General features: G+C 36.3%; 1 protein-coding gene across 2 annotated transcripts in view; it reads right to left on the bottom strand.

The window, feature by feature from the left end:
- LOC145479968 (delta-1-pyrroline-5-carboxylate synthase-like) overlaps window positions 1-21,700 on the bottom strand; it is a 192,779-nt gene that overhangs the window by 122,331 nt on the left and 48,748 nt on the right. The window contains exon 5 of one of the 2 annotated variants that reach the window (XM_081458450.1): window positions 2,147-2,161. The exons of the other annotated variant lie outside the window; for it this stretch is intronic. Within the exon in view, the coding sequence (XP_081314576.1) occupies window positions 2,147-2,161 (15 nt within the window). The remainder of the gene's footprint in view (window positions 1-2,146; window positions 2,162-21,700) is intronic. 2 annotated transcript variants of the gene reach the window in all.

The raw sequence follows: 21,700 nt of genomic DNA, 5'->3' as shown, positions 1-21,700 counted from the left end.
AGAAATACATCTATTTCTCGAGAACCACTCAATAGAATTTCAGGAAATTTGCCACAAAAATACTTTAGGAAATAAGTAACTGGAGCATCGAAAAAAATTTACATTTAACAGAAGAAATTCTAGATATTCCAGTTAACCTTCTACAAGGGATAATTAAAATCTCTTTGTTAAGCTATCATTAAAATAGTGTTAACTTGTGAGCATCATTACAACCATGCAAATGATAAAGAAAATCCAATGACTAGATTTTCTGCAAATAAACAAAACCGATTTTAAAGGCCTGTTTATATTTATTCATGTTGCTATGGCAATAGCACATATGTCAGCTTAAGTATAAAAAAATACAAAGTTTTTGTCGTTAACTTGCGTGCTGCCATTTTTGGCGACCAAATGATCAAGGGTTTTAGAGGAAAAGGTGAATGAAACACAGGTATCCAAAACTGTGTTCAGCCACCTTAACCCTTTAATTCCTTTCTATTAAATATGGTGCACTGGCAAACAATGACTCAACATGTGTGCTATTTCATAACAATGGAGCGTTTCAAGTTAATGAAGTATCCTTTATTATTCTGGGGAATTGCTCTGTCAAAAGATGCACAATTTGACAAATAACATCTTAACTGAGCTCGTTGCTTTTGGGCAAATTTGGTAGTTTTTACATGTAGTGATTGTGCATAAATAAGGGTATGAAAACTACAAATTTGAAAGTAACCCACCCTGGAATCAAATTATACTTTTTAACTGAAATTTTGCCAGACACAAATACTGCAAAAAATCTACACACATCCATTACAAATCCATGGGGGGTCAACTGTCAACGAAATAACAAGTTTTTCTTTTTAAAAGCCATATATAACGTTCCGTACTCCTCTTTCCTTGTTTTGCAAAAAAAACAAAAATTTAACGGGTTAAGGGTTTCAGATGCATGTGAGTCAAGTTTTATAGTGGCATAAAAGACTTAAAACAGTACAGACAAATTCTATATCATTATTTTTTTCACAAAAAACATTAAAATGAATTCCTGTCTTTAATTTGTCTTTCATTTAATTCTTTATTTCACTAGCACTATTTGTACCCTGCTTTTTTGCACTCCTAAAATAATGACACTCAGCTTGACAGCCTTGCCTTCTGTGATTTCAACATGCTGGATGTTGTGCAAGATCTACATGTATGGTAAATGCCAGGTATAAAGTGTGGAAATATTATCATTTTTTCAATATCAGTGAAGGTCCTTCTACTAAGGAAAATAACAATGTGGAATACTTATCAGCAGACTTACTGGATTATTTGACAAGAAACAGATGAAATGTGGATGGCAACAGGCCTGTTTCCGGTTTATTTCATGATACACACGTACTTCAGTGTGCATGTGGAAACGTTTATACACCATACCTTGATTCTTTATCACTTGCAGCCTGTTATAAGCCATAGAAATGTTTTTTTTCCTTTGAAACTATATTTATCCAAAACTGCACTTATTATGAAGACATTTTATCAGTATCTGGTTTGTTAAGTCATTAGTGAAAGGCTTCAAATGAATGCCAAAGATTAAGATGGATGTAATGGAATGTTTGTAGAGATATTGTGTTACGCTTTAATGCATGCATCTTGGTGCATGGCCTCTAGTCATCATTTTGATTTCAGCCAATCATCTGCTTTTGTGTGATAACTTACATGTAATTTCATAACAGTAAGAACAAAGACTATGCGTTTGCCTGATAACCTGGCTTAATTGGCCAAGTAAAATGCTGTTCTACTACTCAACTGTTTCTACAGACTGATTTTATTACCATGTTATAACCATAACAGACAAACTGGACAAAACAGCCTATATAAGCAGATCATCCAAAAGTAATTAAGTCACTATAGCTGTAGCTTCCTGAGCTATAAGTAGATGAGTAGGTAAGAAAAGACAGCTTGAACTTTCTAAAAGGCTGTATTCTGATTAGATATCAGTTAAGATTATTAACCTTGTTGGAGGTTAGTAGTTTTCAATCATCATGGTCAATCATCATGGTCAATTGAACCCAATTCCCTAAATGAGTGTTTAATTTATTTCAGAAATCCTTTGGAGAAAACTCGATGGAATGAACTTTCAACAAGAGCCTTATTAGTAGTTTGACTTGTGAGAGAAAACATCACTTACCGGTCCTTTCCTCATCTTATCAAGTTTCCAGGATATGCATGTAAGGGAAGGAGACAATAATTATTTTAGAAATGTTTTAAGTTACCTTAATTTTAGATATAAGTAGTATAAAGCTAATCAGACTGATCAGATAATTTCAGATTTCAAAGCCAATGAAAATAGTCAAACATCCAGTGCACAAACAAACGTTTTAGTCATACATACAGTAATTATTATTGTATAATGCGGTTGCTAGAAACCAAACTTAAAGTACACAATACATCTGAAGACAAACAGAAATTGACTAGAAACCAACAGCACCTATGAAAATAAATTGCAATTAAAAGATGAAAGCACTAGCTTACAAAAACTCAACATGAATATGATGAGCGGCAGAGAGAAACTCTCCCAACAATGAACAGCACATAAACATACCACATGTAGTTTAGATAGAGTGATCAAAAGGCAACAACAAAACTAAACAAATTAATGAAGCTTAAAAAACACAAAATATTATTATCAACCAGCAGTTCATAAAATGAAAGAAAAAGATCTTAGTTTATGACCTTGCACGCATTAATGAGAGATGGATGGGCAGAAGAAATCTCTTAGGTTGTTGCTCTACCCCTAAACAATGTGAGCCTGTTAAATCACTAATAATGTATACAGGATATCTTATTTAATAACAATGTGCAGGGGTTTCATTAAGGGCTGGGCACCAGTCAAGTTGATTGGCTGAGAACAGAGCTTTGCCCGGCTGCTTCATTGATAATTTAAATAGTACTGTTGCTGTCCCATGTTATTTCCCGGAGGAAGACAGTCTTCTAAAAAAAAAAGCTTATTTCAAGTCACAGAAAACATGATTTTGTCAGCTATAGTACGTGTTATCACTCTTGTATCTTCAAATTGCAAACCAAACTCACCTGTAAATTTGCTCAATGATGCATTGTGGAAACTTGTTATATGCATGAAAACCCAATTGAAATGTGTCAAAATCACGCGCCAAATAACTCAATATTTTTCTGCGCCACTGAAGAAAGAAGTCCAGTTTCATGTGAAATAAACTTTACGTTGCAAAATATACTGAAAGAGTTTATTTATTTAGTATGTCAAAAAAGCACTGCGAAGTGAATAGTGAAAAGTTTTTCATGGATAGTTTTCCTAAGGACAAGTAAATTACTCACTTTTTTGTATAGGAAACTTCATTAAAAGAGCCTGTTTTGATTTTATAGTACTGTCTTCATGTTGTCAGATGTACTTAAATGTATTTCTGCATTTCCCTGCAAGGGTAAATGGTCTGAAATTGACTGTGAAGTCCAATTACCACTGGTGAAAAAACTCCCCAGTTCACGGTTCATCACTATAAATTTAGCGCGAAATAGTATGAAAACACAATATACATTCTTTTTTTTCTGTTTCTGGCTCTTTGTCTATAAAGTGTGAAGGAAGTATGCAATTTTTTCTCAGCCTGGCCTGGCTGGCCCTAGAAAGCGACAAAGCTATAGATAGTCATCACAATCAGTTTGCTATTTTCACTGGTTGCCTAGCATATGACCAATTTATTCTCTGCTGGTATGAGTTTCAAGTTTCATTTTCCCACAAACAGCAGACAAAAATACATAACCTGTCTGCACTGAATTAAAAATAACACGTTCAGTTTAATCCTTCACCTGGACATTGAAAAGCTTTATTCTGTGCTATTAAGTCACTTTTAAAACAATGGAAAGAAGCCATCTAACACCTCATGTATAAAGTCTCTTTACAGTATACACGTAGATGCATGCAGAATTTTGCTTGTGTGGTTTACTAAAAAAACTCTTGCAAGTTTGTTTTTGCTAGAAACCTGTCAAAGCCAGTAATTACATGTATGGAATACTGAATATAAATTATTGTGATACCAACTTTTTATGTAATCAGACTGAGTAGCAGATTATGAAAACTGATTTATCCACTTTTATGCTCCAAATTACAGGAAAATGCATCCTGCTAGTCTTTGATTTCAAAATTTCTGGGCGGGAATACTCAGGACCCTCTAGCTTGTCAAGGCCCTATGGGCCTTATACTTGTTTTGCCCTGTTGTCATACGCTAATGCCCACCTGCTAAAAAACTTATTGAAACCCCTCAATGTGATAACAATGAAAGTCAGAAAACCTTGAACACAAGTTTTGATAGCAGAGCTCCAGCAGCCCAAAGGGCTGCCAAGCAGAGCCCCATACTCATATGGGAAAGAAAAGGAAACCCATGAATGGATTTTCACACGGTTATCATGGCTAACGGTATTGCTCATGGGCGCGTATGCACGACGACGACAACGATGACGACGACGACAATGGCGGCGGAGTTGCCAAACATGGCGGCCATACTCCAGCTAATAGGTTGGCAGAGACATGCACCCTCTGTTTGTAGCGGAAGAATGCCATTTTTCTTGGCAGGATTTTTAAAGAAAAGAAAACTCATTTCTATTTGTTATGTCGACAAACGATAGCAGAGGTTGATCTAATGTTTTTAAGATGGGGTTGAACTGAGGCAAAAAAACAGAAAGCAGGAATTAACAGGCAAAGAAGTAGTGAAGATCGTGAAAAAGAGCGGGCCAGCGCTGGGGAAAGAGGCGAAACAGTACTGAACAATGCCGTGAATTATCGCGAGTCAAGGGCTAGAGAAAGGAGGTGAAATAATACCAAACAATGCTGTGAACCAAAGCTAACGAGAGCCATAGAAAGGAGGCGAAAGTATCCGATATATTGACTCAGAAGACTGTAGTCCCAAGTTTTAACTGATTCGTGCAACATGACGCTGTGCAGCTGTGCAAGAAAAGTCACATGATTTGGTCAGGTCATGAACAAGAGAAATCAAACATGCCTGAGTGTTTAGAGAAATTACAAAACAGTAAACACAGTGGAAAAAAGTGGTCGATTGGTTGATCTATCAAAAAGATTAGTTCAGTTCAGTCTTCACAACTTTTGCTGCAAGTTTCTACCTGGAAGATTTACACTGGCCGAACTGAATTGGCAACTTGCGGTAAGTGACTTTTGTTGTTGCGTTTGCTATGAAAATTAACAAGTTACCTCGGCGATATAAGCTTATTTTCAATTGGAATCCATTTTAAAGTCTTCCTTATTTGAAGCCACGCTGTGAGATATTTTATAAATTACATCGTTTTAATTTCACTCATCTCTAAACAATGACACGTGAATCGCTTGGTGGAGGTTGTTGTAAGTTGTAAACAAATTAAGTTTTCAGCTGATTTTTATCGTCAACTTAAGCTTATAACCTCACGTCTAAAAATAAGCTTAACCAAAACCTTATTTGTAAACACGGCCGGGTGAGTTTTGAAGTTTTCTCTGTGTTAGTTGGCACAGCCGCCTCGTAGACTGCTAAAATTTCTTCTTCTGTTGTTGAAAACTAAGACAGGTGTACAAACCATTTTAAGCCGAAGTGAACAGGATTTGCTAAATTTACTTTTGACGTTCCTATGTGAAGATTTGCATATTGTGATTACAAAGTATGGAGATTTCCTCATTTTGTTTTATTTGCATGCATGGTTTGGCGAAATGCTTGGGTGAATTCCCAGGTTAATTTGGTTGAAGACTGGCAAAGCTACTGCCAATAAAATGACTGCAAAGCTAAATTGGCAAAAATACACACTGTAATATTCAAATTTCAGCGTGAATAATTATTAAACTTTAACACTGCAAGTTAAACGAATTTTCTTTATCCTTTCTTTCATTCAGTTACCTTTCATTGAGAAGTTATTTGCTGTTGATACTCAGATGAAGTGATATGCATATTGTGTTTATAATGTAGATTTCCTTGTTTTAATTTTGCTGTCTGTCCAATTAGTTTGGTTTGGTGAAATGCTTATATAGTCCAAATGTCAAGTAGATTGTGCACGTAAATCCTGTCTGCAATTAAAGCTCCACTTTGATTTGGATTTACTATTTCATTTTATTAGTGCCACTGCTTTTGGTTGGGGGTACATGGGCCCTATTTTCTTAATGAGAGGTTATGCCCCAATGCAGTATTTACACTTAATATGAGAATTGTGAAAGAAACTCTGGAATTGTTTTATGAAGAAAAAGTCAAAGGAATAATTATTCGTGCACGAACCCGTTGGCACGAGCACGGTGAGAAAGGTACCAAATATTTTTGGAATCTAGAAAAGAGAAATCATATCAAATAGCATATGAGAAAATTAAATATCAATGGTTCGATTACCACGGATCCATTTAATATCTTGTACAAACGACGCTTTTTTCAAGAGTTATACACGAGTAGGAACAAGAGCAATGAAGCGATTGAAACTTTCCTAAAAGATTTATTAATTCCCAAACTTTCAGAAGAACAAAAGATGTCATGTGAGGGTAAAATCACTTCAGAAGAATGAGCCTTGCCTTTAGAGTGTTTCCAAAATGACAAAACTCCTGGGAACGATGGAATTCCCATTGAATTCTACAATAAATTCTGGCCATTAATTAGTGAACCTTTTATTCAATGTACAAATGAATGCTTTGAAAAAGGTGAAATGTCATGCTCACAAAGACAAGCAGTCATAACACTTATCAAAAAGAAAGGAAAGGACCGCTCTTTTTTGGATAACTGGTGACCAATCTCGCTTCTAAACATGGACGCAAAAATTATGTCTAAAACTATAGCCACTAGAATAAAAAATGTCTTTCTGAACATTATCCATCACAATGAAACTGGTTTTATAAAAGATCACTATATCGGTGAAACAGTACGATCAATTTTTGACATAATGGACTTAACAGCCAAACAAGATATTCCCGGTTTGTTGTTCTTCATTGACTTCCGGAAGGCCTTTGATAGTTTGGAACTTAATTTTCTTCAAAGATGTTTAGAATCATTTAATTTTAGTCCAAATTTTATTCTTTGGGTAATGACTTTTTATAAAAATATACAAAGCTGCGTTATTAACAATGGCATCACCACTCATTACTTCACAATTAAACGAGGAGTTAGGCAAGGAGATCCACTTTCTCCATATCTCTTTGTGGTGGCCATTGAAACCTTGGCTATTGCAATTAGACAAAATTCAATGATAAAAGGCATCACTGTTGGCGAGAAAGAAACAAAGTTAGTCCAATACACAGTCAACACAACAGCAGTTCTCTTGGAATTTAACTCGGCTCAAACTCTTTTCAGGCTGCTCAACAATTTTAAGAAGCTCTCAGGTTTAGAGGTTAATCCCACCAAAACTGAAGGAATGTGGATTAGATCTTCAAGAGAAAATAAAACAAAACCCTTTGGCATTAAATGGCCAAATGAACCAATTAAAGCCCTAGGGGTTTATTACTCTTATGATCAGAAATTACTACACGAGAAAACTTCATAGAAAACCTGGACAGTGTTAAGAAACTTACAAACATTTGGTCTGCAAGAGGTCTCTCCCTCTATGGAAAGGTAACAATAATAAAATCCCTGATTGTCCCAAAATTTGTTTATGTATCGTCATTAACTACCCCCAAGGGAGTTGTCCAAGAACTGAACCGATTGATTTTTAAATTTCTATTGAAAGGCGTAGACAAAGTCACACGTTTGTCTGCAATAAATGATTATGAAAAGAGTGGACTGAAAATGATTGATTTAGAAACAATGATTAAATCCTTACAACTAGCCTGGCTAAAGAGAATTTTCAGCGAAAATGACGGCACATGGAAAAATTACTTACATCACATACTAAAACGCTTTGGCAGCCCTTTCTTATTTCATGGCAATTATAATATAAAGGATCTCACAATCTCTTCTCAATTTTATACCGAGTTGCTTCAGTGGTGGGCGGATTTTCAAGACGAGCTCTCTGCAGAGAAACCGTGGCACAATGTAACATGGAATAACAAAGACATTCGTATAGATAATAAACCAATATTCTATACGACATTTTTCGAATCTGGTATTACGCATGTAACTGACCTTCGATTTGATTTAAATATTACAGAGTCCTATACTATTATTACAAAGAAGATGAAAAAAGCAAATATTTTGGTATGGGCAGGTCTCAGACATGCCGTACCATCCCACTTAATTTCAAAATCCAAAACAAATAATCGCACCCTTCTCTCCTATCTCCACTCTCTCTCTTTCTACTCTTTTCTTCACACTAATTTTTTTATTAACTAACTCATTAACTGAATGTCACTGACTGTTTTCTTCGTTATGCATGCATACTTTTTTGCTCCTTGAAGAAAGTTTCAGTTCCTTCCTGGCTGTTTCCTTTGTCCTGTCTCCTACCAATTCATTTGTGGTATAACTTTGTGAATTCTCTATTCTCCTTAAATTTTATCTCGTCAGGGTGATAGAATGCACTCTCGCTACAATTTTCAGGAAAAAAGGAATAGTTTTCTTAATTTCTTTTTACTTTGTGTTAGGACCTTTTTAGCATGCCCATAATTGGCCCATGGGCATTACAGGAGAATAATTTTATTTTTTTTATTTTAGTCACACATGTTTTATGATTTTACTGACGTATACCAAGTAAATGTAAATAATGCACTAGAATTAGCCAATCAGAGTGTGCATTATATCAGTTTTAAACACAAACCATATGTAATAAATGTATTTAAATGATATTCTTATGACAGAGAACTGCGCTGTCAAAATGTCTCAGGAACCTTCATTTTGATAGTCTATTATTTTCCACCATACATGTACCTAGCACAGAAGCTCACCAAATCCTAACTAATGACCAACATGTGTGTATCTCTGGCCTTTGCTGTGTACTACGTGTATATTCTGTTATCCTGCCTTAACTGCTAGAAACAATTTTGACAGAGCTGTTTCAACAGTTTCACTTAAATTAATTTCCAGTAACAGTGCTACATCTAGCAGTGTTATTGAGTACGAACTTTATGGAGGGTTTTAAATTTTTATTTTTTTACGATTACAGGAGACAACAAAATATACATGTGTATACATAACCTGATATTGGTGTTGGTTGCGAATTGTAGTTCATAATAGTCATCCTATTACAAGTAAGGGGGAAAAGTTCAGAAAATTTAGAACATCTCTTCCCCCCGGCACACCTCCTGTCTACAGGTGCAATTATTGAGAGGTTATATATATGAAGCATAATGTAAAGTTACAGGTATAAACTTAACATTAAAATCTGACATTTGAATGCCTCCTTTGTTAAAGTTAGTCATTATTTAATTGTTATCACTCCCTGTGAATTCATAGAATCCAGAGGCAAATTACCACCTAATGTGGAGGTCCTGTCTTCAAGTTAGTGAAAATGACACAAAAAAAGTTACAATGAAAGCAAAAAGAATTGTGAACGTTGATATGGTGTACATTGTAAATCACGTAAAGATATTTGGTAAGTGCCAAAGGCATAACATTTCATGTATTGCTTTTTCAGGACAAATTATATACATGTAACAGTGACGTTTTGAAAGGTGTAATCAGAAAAATAATGAGTACATTGTCCAGGCAGTACCAGTTTATGGATGGCATATGCAGACAGTAAAAGGAACTGTAAGCACTACTGGGTAAGTTTGTTTTATGCTTTTGACCTCTTGTACTTGGATTTTGGGTCATTTCATCACAAGAATAGGTGATGAAAGATGCAATAGTTGTTGCAATTTATTTTTGAAGGCAAACTTATAAGTCTGCCAATGCTGGATAACAACCATGTATGAACTGAAAGTAAAGAAAACACACTGTTAAAGATGGGGCAACCCTAAAACCCGGAAACTGGAATCCCGAATCCAGAACAAAAAACCGGAATCCACAAATCAAAGAAAAAAAGTTCTTCAAATCCTCGAAAATTGTTTCGCTTAGGTTTTTGCCTCTAAAAAATAAGCGGCCAAGTAAAAAGGACCTCAAACTTAACCTTTTTTGAAACAAAAATTCCCCACCTGTTGAAATTCGTGCAACCATTATTTCTAGTGAGGGCTATGATTATGAGAATCTTAGTAAAGTGCGTAGTAATTTTAATCCAAGCACATCTAAAATAAGCTTGCTGGTAATAAACTGCACGGCCATGGGCCGAGCGCGGTTCATGTTCTACGTGTGTTTTTTTTTTTGTCGGTGACCAGACCCAAACTTCCTCTCGGCCAAATTTTGAATCATGTAACCTGTGATGTTTATTTGCCAAAAGCTGCTGAAACATTAATACAAGGACAATGTTGCGGGTATTGTTTTCTTTATTTGCGTATATAATTATATTTTCTTTTGGTTTTATCGACGCGTTGGATTTGAAGGGAAATAATAAATACGCTAAAAACGCTTAAAAAGGTTATTACATCAGCCATGGAATGCGCTGACGTTGCAGCTTTCATTTTCGTGACAAATAAGATTGTGTTTACTTTGCAAGTTTATTTCGCCAGAGTATTTCTTGTGGGTTTCAGCAAATGAAGTAAATTCTTTGGCTCTTTCATCGCAGAAAGTTAAGAGATTTGAAGAAAAATTAAGTACTTGCCGAGGTAAACAAGAGCTTGCCAGAACTTGCAACGTTTAAGTCAGTGCTAGGAGTGTGACTTGCATGACTACTTCAAAGCACAAACAAATTAAATTTTGACTTTTCAGGAAGAAAGCTGTTTACACCTTTTGCTGTTCATTTACAGAAAATAAACATTCATTTGTGTCCAAATTTCTTTCATTATGATCATTAAACTCTCATTAACACCAATATGACCTTCATTTGCGCGTAAGGAACGTTCAAGAAAAACATTTACATATGCATTAACATTCAAAATCATCAAAAGAAAAACAATACCTTCATTTGACATTCATTGACTGTAAATGTATTTTCATTTTGGTCGAAAAAAAATTCGTTGTCACGAAACGACAATCATTTACACTTTAGGACATTCAGTTTTCAACAAAAGACTTTCAATAACACAATTTGCATGAGAACTAACATTCAATTGCATTACTATGCAACCATATCCATGAAGGTAACAATCTTTAATGCGGCGAGACAAACATTACAGCCATAATAACATTTATTTTTGAAAGATAGAATATCAAATTCGCTGAACGATTTATCCTTCAATTGCCACACTAGTAAATAGTAAATAGTCTTCATTGACATCTTCAAAAGCCCTGACTATCCTTTCGCAGTGTTCAAATGCGATTCTATTTCTGCGTGGCATTTCTGGACAAATCGAACTGTCACTACATGCACATGTATGTCACACGAATACTGTAGTGCGCCCTCTGAGTTGTACGCAAAAAGTTTCGTAAGTGGCCGAATTTATATCTGCAAGGGGAGGATTGTGAAATTATGATTTGAAAAAAGTACATATGGTCCCTTGTTCTATAATCAAATTTTCGAGGAAAATTGGGCGAGATATCTCTGTTCAAAAGAATTACGCTAATGAGCGATTGTTTTCTCTTAACGTTAGGTGAAAACACGGTAATGTATGTCTCACCGCATTTAAGATTGTTACCTTCATGGATATGGTTGCATAATAATGCAATTGAATGTTAGTTCTCATGCAAATTGTGTTATTGAAAGTCTTTTGTTGAAAACTGAATGTCGTAAAATGTAAATGATTGTCGTTTCGTGACAACGAATTTTTTTTCGACCAAAATGAAAATACATTTACAGTCAATGAATGTCAAATGAAGGTATTGTTTTTCTTTTGATGATTTTGAATGTTAATGCATATGTAAATGTTTTTCTTGAACGTTCCTTACGCGCAAATGAAGGTCATATTGGTGTTAATGAGAGTTTAATGACCATAATGAAAGAAATTTGGACACAAATGAATGTTTGTTTTCTGTAAATGAACAGCAAAAGGTGTATTAGAAGCGTTATTAATAATCTCTTCCTCATACTTTAATTTGGAATTTTGAAAGACTGGCCATAAAAGGGTGTTGGGTGTGAATATCTTCTGGAACTGCACATTCAGATTTAATAAGCAAGAACATCAGTATTTATCCTGACAAACTCTGATTTTCTTTTGGAAGCTGAACTCATATGCAGTTGTACAGTTATATGTGCAACCAAACAGCCTGGATGGCCCTTTGATTGGGACTGTGTGCATTGTTGTGACTTGCAATGTTCCAGTTTCTTGTTTAAAGCAAATTGCATTTGCTCTCAAAAACAAGTCGCCAAGTTCATAACAGTTACATACGTTTTCTTTGCATCTCAGGACAGAGCCTGCTACTGTGAAAGTTGGGGTACCAACCCCTAGCATTTGATTCACTACTGACATTCAGTAAACAACTAACAATGAAGCACACTGTATATCAAAGAAAGGAATGATAAGTTAATAAATATGGTGAATTTTAAGCTCGGAAATGAAATGTGAAGGTGAATTAATCAACATGACACAAGCATGGGACAAAGAAAAATTCTGAGTCCCTGACAGGAATTGAACCCATGACCTCCCGAACACCGGGCAGGTGCTGTATCCACTGAGCTACGAGAACTCATGGAGAGCAAGGTCATTTAACTGAGTTCATATATGACAGGTGTCCTGCATACTGCTAGGATCAACACTATCGAAGTCATCATGAGTAGTGATAAGTTAATAAAGATGGTGAATTTTAAGCTCGGTAATGAAATGTGAAGGTGAATTAATCAACATGACACGAGCATGGGACAAAAAAAAAATTCTGAGTCCCCGACAGGAATCAAACCCATGATCTCCCAAACACTGGGCGGGCGCTCTATCCACTGAGCTACGAGAACTCATGGAGAGCAAGGTCATTTAACTGAGTTCATATATGACAGGTGTCCTGCATACTGCTAGGATCAACACTATCGAAGTCATCGTGAGTAGTGATAAGTTAATAAAAATGGTGAATTTTAAGCTCGGTAATGAAATGTGAAGGTGAATTAATCAACATGACACGAGCATGGGACAAAGAAAAATTCTGAGTCCCGGACAGGAATTGAACCCATGACCTCCCGAACACCAGGCAGGCACTCTATCCACTGAGCTACGAGAACTCATGGAGAGCAAGGTCATTTAACTGAGTTCATATAAAAAAAATTCACCATCTTTATTAACTTATCACTACTCACGATGACTTCGATAGTGTTGATCCTAGCAGTATGCAGGACACCTGTCATATATGAACTCAGTTAAATGACCTTGCTCTCCATGAGTTCTCGTAGCTCAGTGGATACAGCGCCGGCCCAGTGTTTGGAAGGTCATGGGTTCGATTCCTGTTGGGGACTCAGAATTTTTCTTTGTCCCAAGCTCGTGTCATGTTGATTAATTCACCTTCACAAAGAAAGGAATGTCATCTGTTGGTGTGCAAAGATTATAATAAATTATAATTGATGTTTTAAAATGAATAACAGTGGTGTTTAAGTAGCAGCTATAGTACGGTTACATGCCTGTTCCTGTCAGTCAATATATGAACAGTTTACACATGGGCAGCCTGTATTAAAACATGAAAGATTTTCAAAGCAACCATGGCCTGGTGAGATATTTCTGAGGAAATATAAATTTAAGGTCCTTATGATTGCTTATAGGCATTGATTTTTATTGTAAACAATATCTTACTGAGTGTATTTTTCTTGTGTACTAATTGTTGTAGAACACAGAGGTCACTATAATTATGACTGAGATATTAACGTGTGAAAAGTTCTATAAACAAATGCATCCGGGAACAAATTAATTTATCATGGATGCAGCTTACTGAGAGATCCCCGATGTTGATGGAACATAAACTGTACATACATGCAAAAGAGTTCAATAATTTATTACTTAAGATTGTAATGCTTTGTTTGGTTTCTCTGTATTTACATACAACTTGATGGGATTATAATTTCTGCACCAAGTTCATTGAATAAACGGACTTGGAAGTTGAGTTCTACAACCCATCCTGTGTGTAGTAATATCATAGCTGCAACATTGTGACAGATACACTGTATTACATTGTTAAGAAACACATATATTAACTAGTTATTTAACGTGCCTGTTAAATTAATCAGTTTTTCTTAGAGATAATTTACTCATGGTTTATTTAAATAATTGCTTTTTTGGCTTTAAAATGATATTTATTGTGCTTTTAAATCAATTTTGTGATAATCTGCATTGGACATGGCATAAATTAATATTATGCCAACACGAAATGGAGAACTGGGTCTTAAGTAAAGTTGCAGGATTAGTATTTTTGTAGAAAGGAAGGGTAGAGAAATTTGTGACATTCTACAGACAGCCTTGCCATTCGCAACGTCCAATAAGGTTAATTTGTTCCCTACTGTTGTATAAATAGCGTTGTCTATTCCTAATTTATGACTTATTTCAACCTGTTGTTTAAATGATTGCCTTATAACCCCATGTCCAGTTTGGTGCATATTTTATATTCCTGTATTGTTTATCCATTTTGCTGTAAATTATCTTAATTGATGTGTCAATCAAAACATATCTTGGATATGCTGGGCTCTTCTGACAAATGTACCTATGCCTCATAACCTGAGTGCATTTGGTCGTGTAGTGCAGACAAAATACATGTACATAATATAACTTACTCTTAGCTTACTTATAATTCTTGGTATAATTTAATCAGAGCAAAATTAATTAATGGAACCCAATAACAGCTTCTGTAGTCCACAATCTCAGTCAAGAAGAACAAATCACATTGAAATTGAATAATAAAATTATTATTAGAAGCCTATGCAAGTATTCATGATCAGCAAAAAAAATATCATAAGTACCATTCATGCGAGTGTGATTTTGCTTATTGCAAACCCTTCCAGCAGGAGGAGACTCCATACAAAAGTGATGATGGCTAAATGTATCTTTGGGGACAAGTTACAAAACAAAACTTTCCAACTTTTCACATATGTATACTATTTTGGTATTTTTGTGAGATTTCATTTGGTAGAGATTTAGGAACTGAGTATTGTAACCACTGCATTTCAATCAGTCCCCACAACAACAAAAAAGTGTAAACTTCTCGTGTGGGAGTCCCCATGTTAACTAAGAAAGAATATAATGATTAATAACAATGTCTTGTCTTTCTGAATAAGGTAGGAAAGAACAAGAAATGCCACCAAAAAGCACAGAAGACAGTTCTGTTATGTGATCAAGATTTCCGGTGGCTTCCCAGAAATCCTTGAAATCATGGCTCTATATTTCATAATGACCATCTTACACCTCGATCTGCTGATGTAATCCAAGTTCTGGCTGAAACTATTAAATCGTTCGCAATTTATCTCACATACATATTCGATTATTTTCATTAGTAAGAACATTCCAAAAAATATCTGAGGAGCTCTGCTTTTAGGCTTGGCTAAATCTATATTATTTTGAGGTTTCATAGTATTAGTAAGGCCATTGATCAGATGTGAGAAGAAACCACAAGAAACGCAAACACACACTTTTTCTCAAACAGTCACAAAACCACAATTCAATTGGTTGTCTTTTACAAAGTACTATTGGCTGTTACATTACCTTGTGTTCTTTCTCACCACTGTAACATTTTTCATTTGTGAATGCAAAGAAAAATCCCAGCAATTTTATAAAATGAGGTGAGGCTCAAAACCGACATGATAAAAATGTTCTTTTTTCAGATTTCCTGAAGAGCTTGACGTGCTTGTAAGGGATTTTACATGTACTGCATCCAAACTGGATAGACTTGGGACAAGAGTGCCTTTTTAATTGATCGCTGGGTAGTAACTTTAACAGTAGTCACAATAATACATGGCTAACTGTGTTATAATTTCCATATATATTAGAACACAATATTAGTTCTCACAAACAGTTTTAAGTGTCACAAATATTGGAGGAGCTAACACATTTAAATTCAGAGGTCTTTACAAAATCCTCACAACAACACACTGCACAACTATTTTGTGATATTCATAAATATTGTAACATTTGTGACCAAACAGAATTAAGCATGGAGAACTAACACATTCATACATGTATGCAGAGTTCTTTGCATCACTTCTACACTATTTTGCCCATGTGAAACAAATATCACTCTGCCACATTTTTCCCTTTGTTACTTCAGTCAGTTGTGATTTATGGTCTTAAAAGGGTAAGAAACATTTTCAGTTCACATGTAGTCTTCTACAACAAATATACAAATTCCAGCCAACTCTGATTTCAACCACAATAAGTAGCAAAATATTTGAGACATTCCATGGTAAATTTTACTTTTGCATGTCTCAGAAACACTCCCCCCACCCCAAACAATGTTGATTTTTCTACTTCTAAGACTATGCAAACCACATCAACTACATCAAATTTGTAGGCAGAGCAGGGGGAAGGGGCACAATAGTCCCACCCCCCAAAAGACAAATATTTAGGGGGCTCAACCCCCATGTTTTACTGCCGAAATATCGCTAGTGCAGCATAAAATTGGTTTCACAAAATATTCCAATTCATGACCTTTTCACAAATCATTTCATCATGCTTGCAGTGGGTGAAATGATATTGACCAGCCTGTTGCCAGGAAGCCAATCAACTGCTGGCTGTTTACCACTAAACTCTGAGACAGCAGCAGTTTCCCATTGATGCAAGGGTATCCTTTGTGTCTGAGTGATCCCAGTCGAGTGCTAAGGTAAAAGAATTGAGACTGTGCCGGAAAAAATGAACAGTCATAAATCTGAGAACAAGAATTTTGCTTATTCAGATGTTTCTGCAATAGGTCTGAAGTTTGTTTGTGCAAACGAACAGCGCAAGACATTTTGGAAAATACAAGTAGACGTATGCACTTGGCTTAACATTGAGCCCCCCCCCCCCATGTTTCAAAATGCTCTGCAACCTCTGACATTAAATTGAGGGGCTCAGAGTATCAGAGAATTATGGCTAACTGGACACATACAAGTATATTTTTATATATAAAGTAGTGAAATAAGACACTGTGACATTCTTGCGTTGCTTTCTATTGTTTCATTCCCTATTCAAATCACAATATCCCAACGGGACAAATAACTTACATTTTTACCACGTATACTTACACGAATTTAAGAGCTACAGATTTGTTATCTTAAAATGCCTTGCAAATCCATTCTATCAAATTGTGCATTGCGTATGTATCCAGGATCTGTTCAGTTTCTACCTTATCACTCTGGTGGATTTTCTGTAAGTTGTGTTTGTTGTTGTTTTCTTTATTTCTTTGCCTAGCTTCTTTCATTGATTATTGTTGTATTCATTTTCTATTTACTTGTCACTTTTTCTAGTCAAACTCGTATCCTTGTAAACAAAATAAAATCGTACAATGTTTAAAGTTCACACCCAGTTTGGTTTTGACTCGATTGTTACTATCAATGGTGAAACAGCAATAACATCCTTTGAAAAAAATGACCAAGATGTCCACGGATCCTGGAGCTATTTCACTGAGGTGACAAAAGAAGCAACCAGCAAAGTTAGCATAAGATATCCTAATGTTACGATCAACCAGTCCCAGGTTAGACACGAAAGAAACCTTTGCTAAAAGCTTTTAGAAGCGCCACTAAAGGGGTAGTCACTTAATGGCAAAATGAAGCAAGAGAAATTTTGTTAGAATTTGGTGATCTAAAAGACCTAGAGCTGAAGCTGTTGAGTTGGCAAAGCGATAAAAAAACTTTGAAGCGGCACACCAAGCTTATCATGGTCAGCTTGAGGATCAAAACGAGATCAACGATTCGCATGAATATTATGACGTTACACTACTCCTTGCTAACAATACTAGAAGAATAATTGACGATTGGATACAAGTCGGCTTTAAACAACTGCAAGGAACAATCGGCTAACTGAACCTTCAACCAGAGGACTCCGTTAGCAATGCTGGCTCTAGAACTGCTTCAAAGTTTACGGGGATTGCTCTGAGATCTAAGGCCAGCTTGCGATCCTCGAGAAGTAGTTCAGTGTGTAGGGCTAGAGTAGCAGCCATGGCAAAAAGAACATCCTTGGCAGTCGAGGCCTCAATGCTGCAAAAGCAACAAGCCTTACTACAACAAGAACTACACTTGCAACAAAAGAAGCAACAGCTAGCACTCGAGACTGAGATGGCTAAAGCTAAAGCCGAAGAACATGTCCTAGCAGAAGCTGAAACAGGGTTAATGGAGGTTGGCAAGGATAGGGGCTTCTGCATTACTGTTCCATCTGTGGTTACAACAGACTTCTGCAAACCTTGAGTGTCTAAAGTAGAACCTAGCGAAACCCTGCGACTCCCTGCAAGGACTGAACAGCTTCCGATTCTGAACTGGGTGCCAGCGGAAAACAGTGGCACAGAGAGGTGGATTTCCGAAATTCTGTTTCTAGGGAGGAAGGATTTCGACAAATTATGGATCTACAGTGGTAGCAGCAGGAACAGAATTGTAATAAGATGCTTATATAACAATAGCAAAACCATCAAGTGCAACAGCTATTAAAGCAACAACAGCTACATACTTTGGCCCTTACCCTGCCTCAACCTGAAGTGCCAACATTTACTGGTAATCCTTTCGAATATTGCAATTTTATTACAGCATTTGACAGCATGACTGAAGCTAAAACTACAAGCTATAGTGCCAGATTGTAATACCTCTTGCAATTCACAGCAGGCAATGTACAGGAACTAATGCAAAGTTGTCTTCAAATGGATTCTGAGAAAGGCTATCATAAGGCTCGGAAACTTCTCACTAAGCATTATGGACAGCCATACAGGATTATGTCAGCGTGTGTTGAACGAGTCATTAATGGGCCTGCTATCAAGTCTGAAGATGGAACAGCTCTACAGTCATTTTCTGTACTTTATCTAGCTGCAAGAACACTTTAACTAACATTGGTTACCTGAGCAAAATTGAGAACCCACACAGCTTAAGGAAAATAGTGTCTAGACTTCCAGTCAACATGCACCAGAAGTGGCATGATGTAGCAAACATCATCACTGACAGGCAGGAAAGAGAAGTAACCATCAGTGACATCGCACCTTTCGCAGAGGAGAAAGACTGTATTTTAATGTAGCCCATATTTGGAGTTGTATCCAGCGAACTGGAAGGCAAAGGCAGTCTCCACACGAGAAAATCAACAAGCAGAAAAGTCTCTTTGTTTGCAGCCGATGCCCAGAACCCTTATAACACTAATGAAGGCATTTCTGATGAGATTTCGGAGCCAAGATCCAGTCATAGCAGACTATGCTGCCCACTGTGCAAATCTCCTCATTGGCTATCCCAACATAATGATTTCAGAAGAGGAAGCGTCAGTGAAAGATACAAAACTTGTGCAAGAGAAAGAGCTTTGCAATAATTGTCTTGTTACCAGTCATTATGCCATAGCTTGCCCAAAGAGAAGCTTTTGTAAGGTGGATGGGTGTCAAGACAAACATTCAACATTTCTACACCCACCAGCAGTGCGAATCGAGGACGCTATGCAGCCAGAGATTAGAATCCAGAATGCTTACGTGAGTGTTGGCAAGCCACGCCGTGCCGTTACTGGGGCTGGAACGTTAGTTATCAGATTACCAGTAGTACCAGTCAAAGTGAGAGCCAAAGGGAGTGACACCCTTTTCAAATGTACACCTTCCTAGATGGTGGCTTGAATACGACCTTCTGCAGTGATCAGCTACTGAAGGAGCTTGAAGTCAGAGGTATCAACACCACATTAACACTAACCACACTGGAAAGAGAGGATAGTACTGTACCACTGATGATGTGTGATAAATTTAACAGCCAACTTCCAATTTCCCAGGTGCACTATATTTATAACAAGTCTTAGATTTGACAAAAAGATGCCATGTTGCTGTAAGTCTGTTCAGTAATACATCACAGATGGCATCAAAACAAAGTCATAGTAAGGACCAAAAAGAGGCACATAAGCCATAAGGTGAGAGTGTCACTGATGTTCTTACCACATTTTGATGTTTTCTGTGTTCTACTACTGAACAGATGCAAGGCAACATGAAATCTACTTGTTTTAAATAATAAAGAAACCAAAACTTGTAAATAAAATTGACGACGTCATCGATGCATCTGTCCTCTAAATTATAGATCATAAGTAAAAAACAATGAAAATGCAAGAATAATTAGACATAACTATTACATAATACTAAAAATAAACAAATTATATACAATTAATCACTCTCGATTTCTACAAGGAGATAGTTGATGAGGCTGAAGGCTGAATCAGCTATCAACTCATGAAAATCAAGAGCAAATAATGTCACTATTTTTTCTCCCAAATTAAGATCTATAAATATTTCACTTTTGTATATGGCTGGCTCCGTGAGCGGGCAAGATGAACCAAATCCTGCACTATGATTAGCTACCTGAGCAGGCAAGATGGGGCTATCTTGCCTGCCAGGGGTTACCTGCTGTGTCCCACAAGAAAATAGTGCTTTTGCCATATAATAAATCCTTTATTAACAAAGCATGTTCAGTCAAGATGGCTGGATATTGGCCTCATTCGTTTTTTTGTGTTTATGGACCTCAACTCCGTCTCGGTCTATAAACATGCAACAAAAAAGAACTTGGCCAATATCTAGCCATCTTGCCCTCACACTTGGTCAGCAGCCCATATACATTAAATTCATGCTTTTGCAAAATCATGCACAGATTGAATCGTCATGTGAATACTTGCTGCTGTTTACATGCCAGTCTATTGGCAAATTTTGAGGTTTAATATGGGTTTAGTAACGCATAACAGCCAATTTCCATTATTTTTTACTCTCTTTAAAACTTTGAATTATTAAGAATTTTTTTTAAATCTTCATCTGAAGCATCAGTAAAAGAGAGCATGTCACCACCATTTGGACAACCTCCAGATAGTGCACACAAATAACTGACAGTGTGCAATAGCCTAGCCAATCAGATTGCAGCCTCTGTATAAGTAAACGTCGTAGAATTCCACTAATAAAAAGTGTAACCTTTTTAAAACAATACACATACATGTAAGAGTAAACAACTTGTTAGATATTGCCCCTACAAATAACTCAAACCGCAATAAAAATTTGATAAGTAACAATTCCTACATGTAGATGGAGGACATCATTACAGGACAACTTGAAAGTTGATTCATGTGGTGTCATCACTACAATTTTGCTGCTCCTTATTTCTGAATGGCTGACAAAGGCAGATTGCTTTTTGCATTCTACTTCAGAAATTTCACAATTTACTTCCCCACCTTTCATGGACTCCTTTTACTCTGTTGAGTTATGTGTAGTAAGCACACAAGTCACAATGTATTCTATGTTATACAGAATGCATGTCTTCCAATGTCGGTCAGTACAAAATCCAGACTGCAGACTGCAGACCAAGTACAAATTGCAGACAGCTGGCTCGGTGCAAAACACACACTGGGAAATAATAAAAACTGTTTTTATGTCAAATACATGACAGCATGTCATTTTATGACTATACTCAGCATCATGAAATCGCTTTTCCATGGTCATCTTTCCCAAGCACTTGCACTATTGTGGAATGCTCTTGGCCATTTTCCTCATTACTTTGTTTTTACCAAATTTTAAGCCTTCATATCAGTCTTGTCACCTCTCACTTCTCAAGTGAGATGTCAGTATTTACAGTAAAAATAGCAACACACAACATGATATCTAGTTCAAGTGAACACACTACCAACTTTGCACACGGGGTGTCCACAGCAGTCTCTGTAAGCCCAAACAAAGATAAATCTGATATCCATGACAAGAAGCAACATCACTTGCAAAACTTTCAATCAATCAGT

This window comes from Orbicella franksi, chromosome 2 (genome assembly GCF_964199315.1).
Source record: "Orbicella franksi chromosome 2, jaOrbFran1.1, whole genome shotgun sequence".
NCBI classification, from domain to species: domain Eukaryota; kingdom Metazoa; phylum Cnidaria; class Anthozoa; order Scleractinia; family Merulinidae; genus Orbicella; species Orbicella franksi.
The sequence above is the reverse complement of the archived record's forward strand: the minus strand, read 5'-3'. Positions and strand labels throughout refer to the sequence as shown.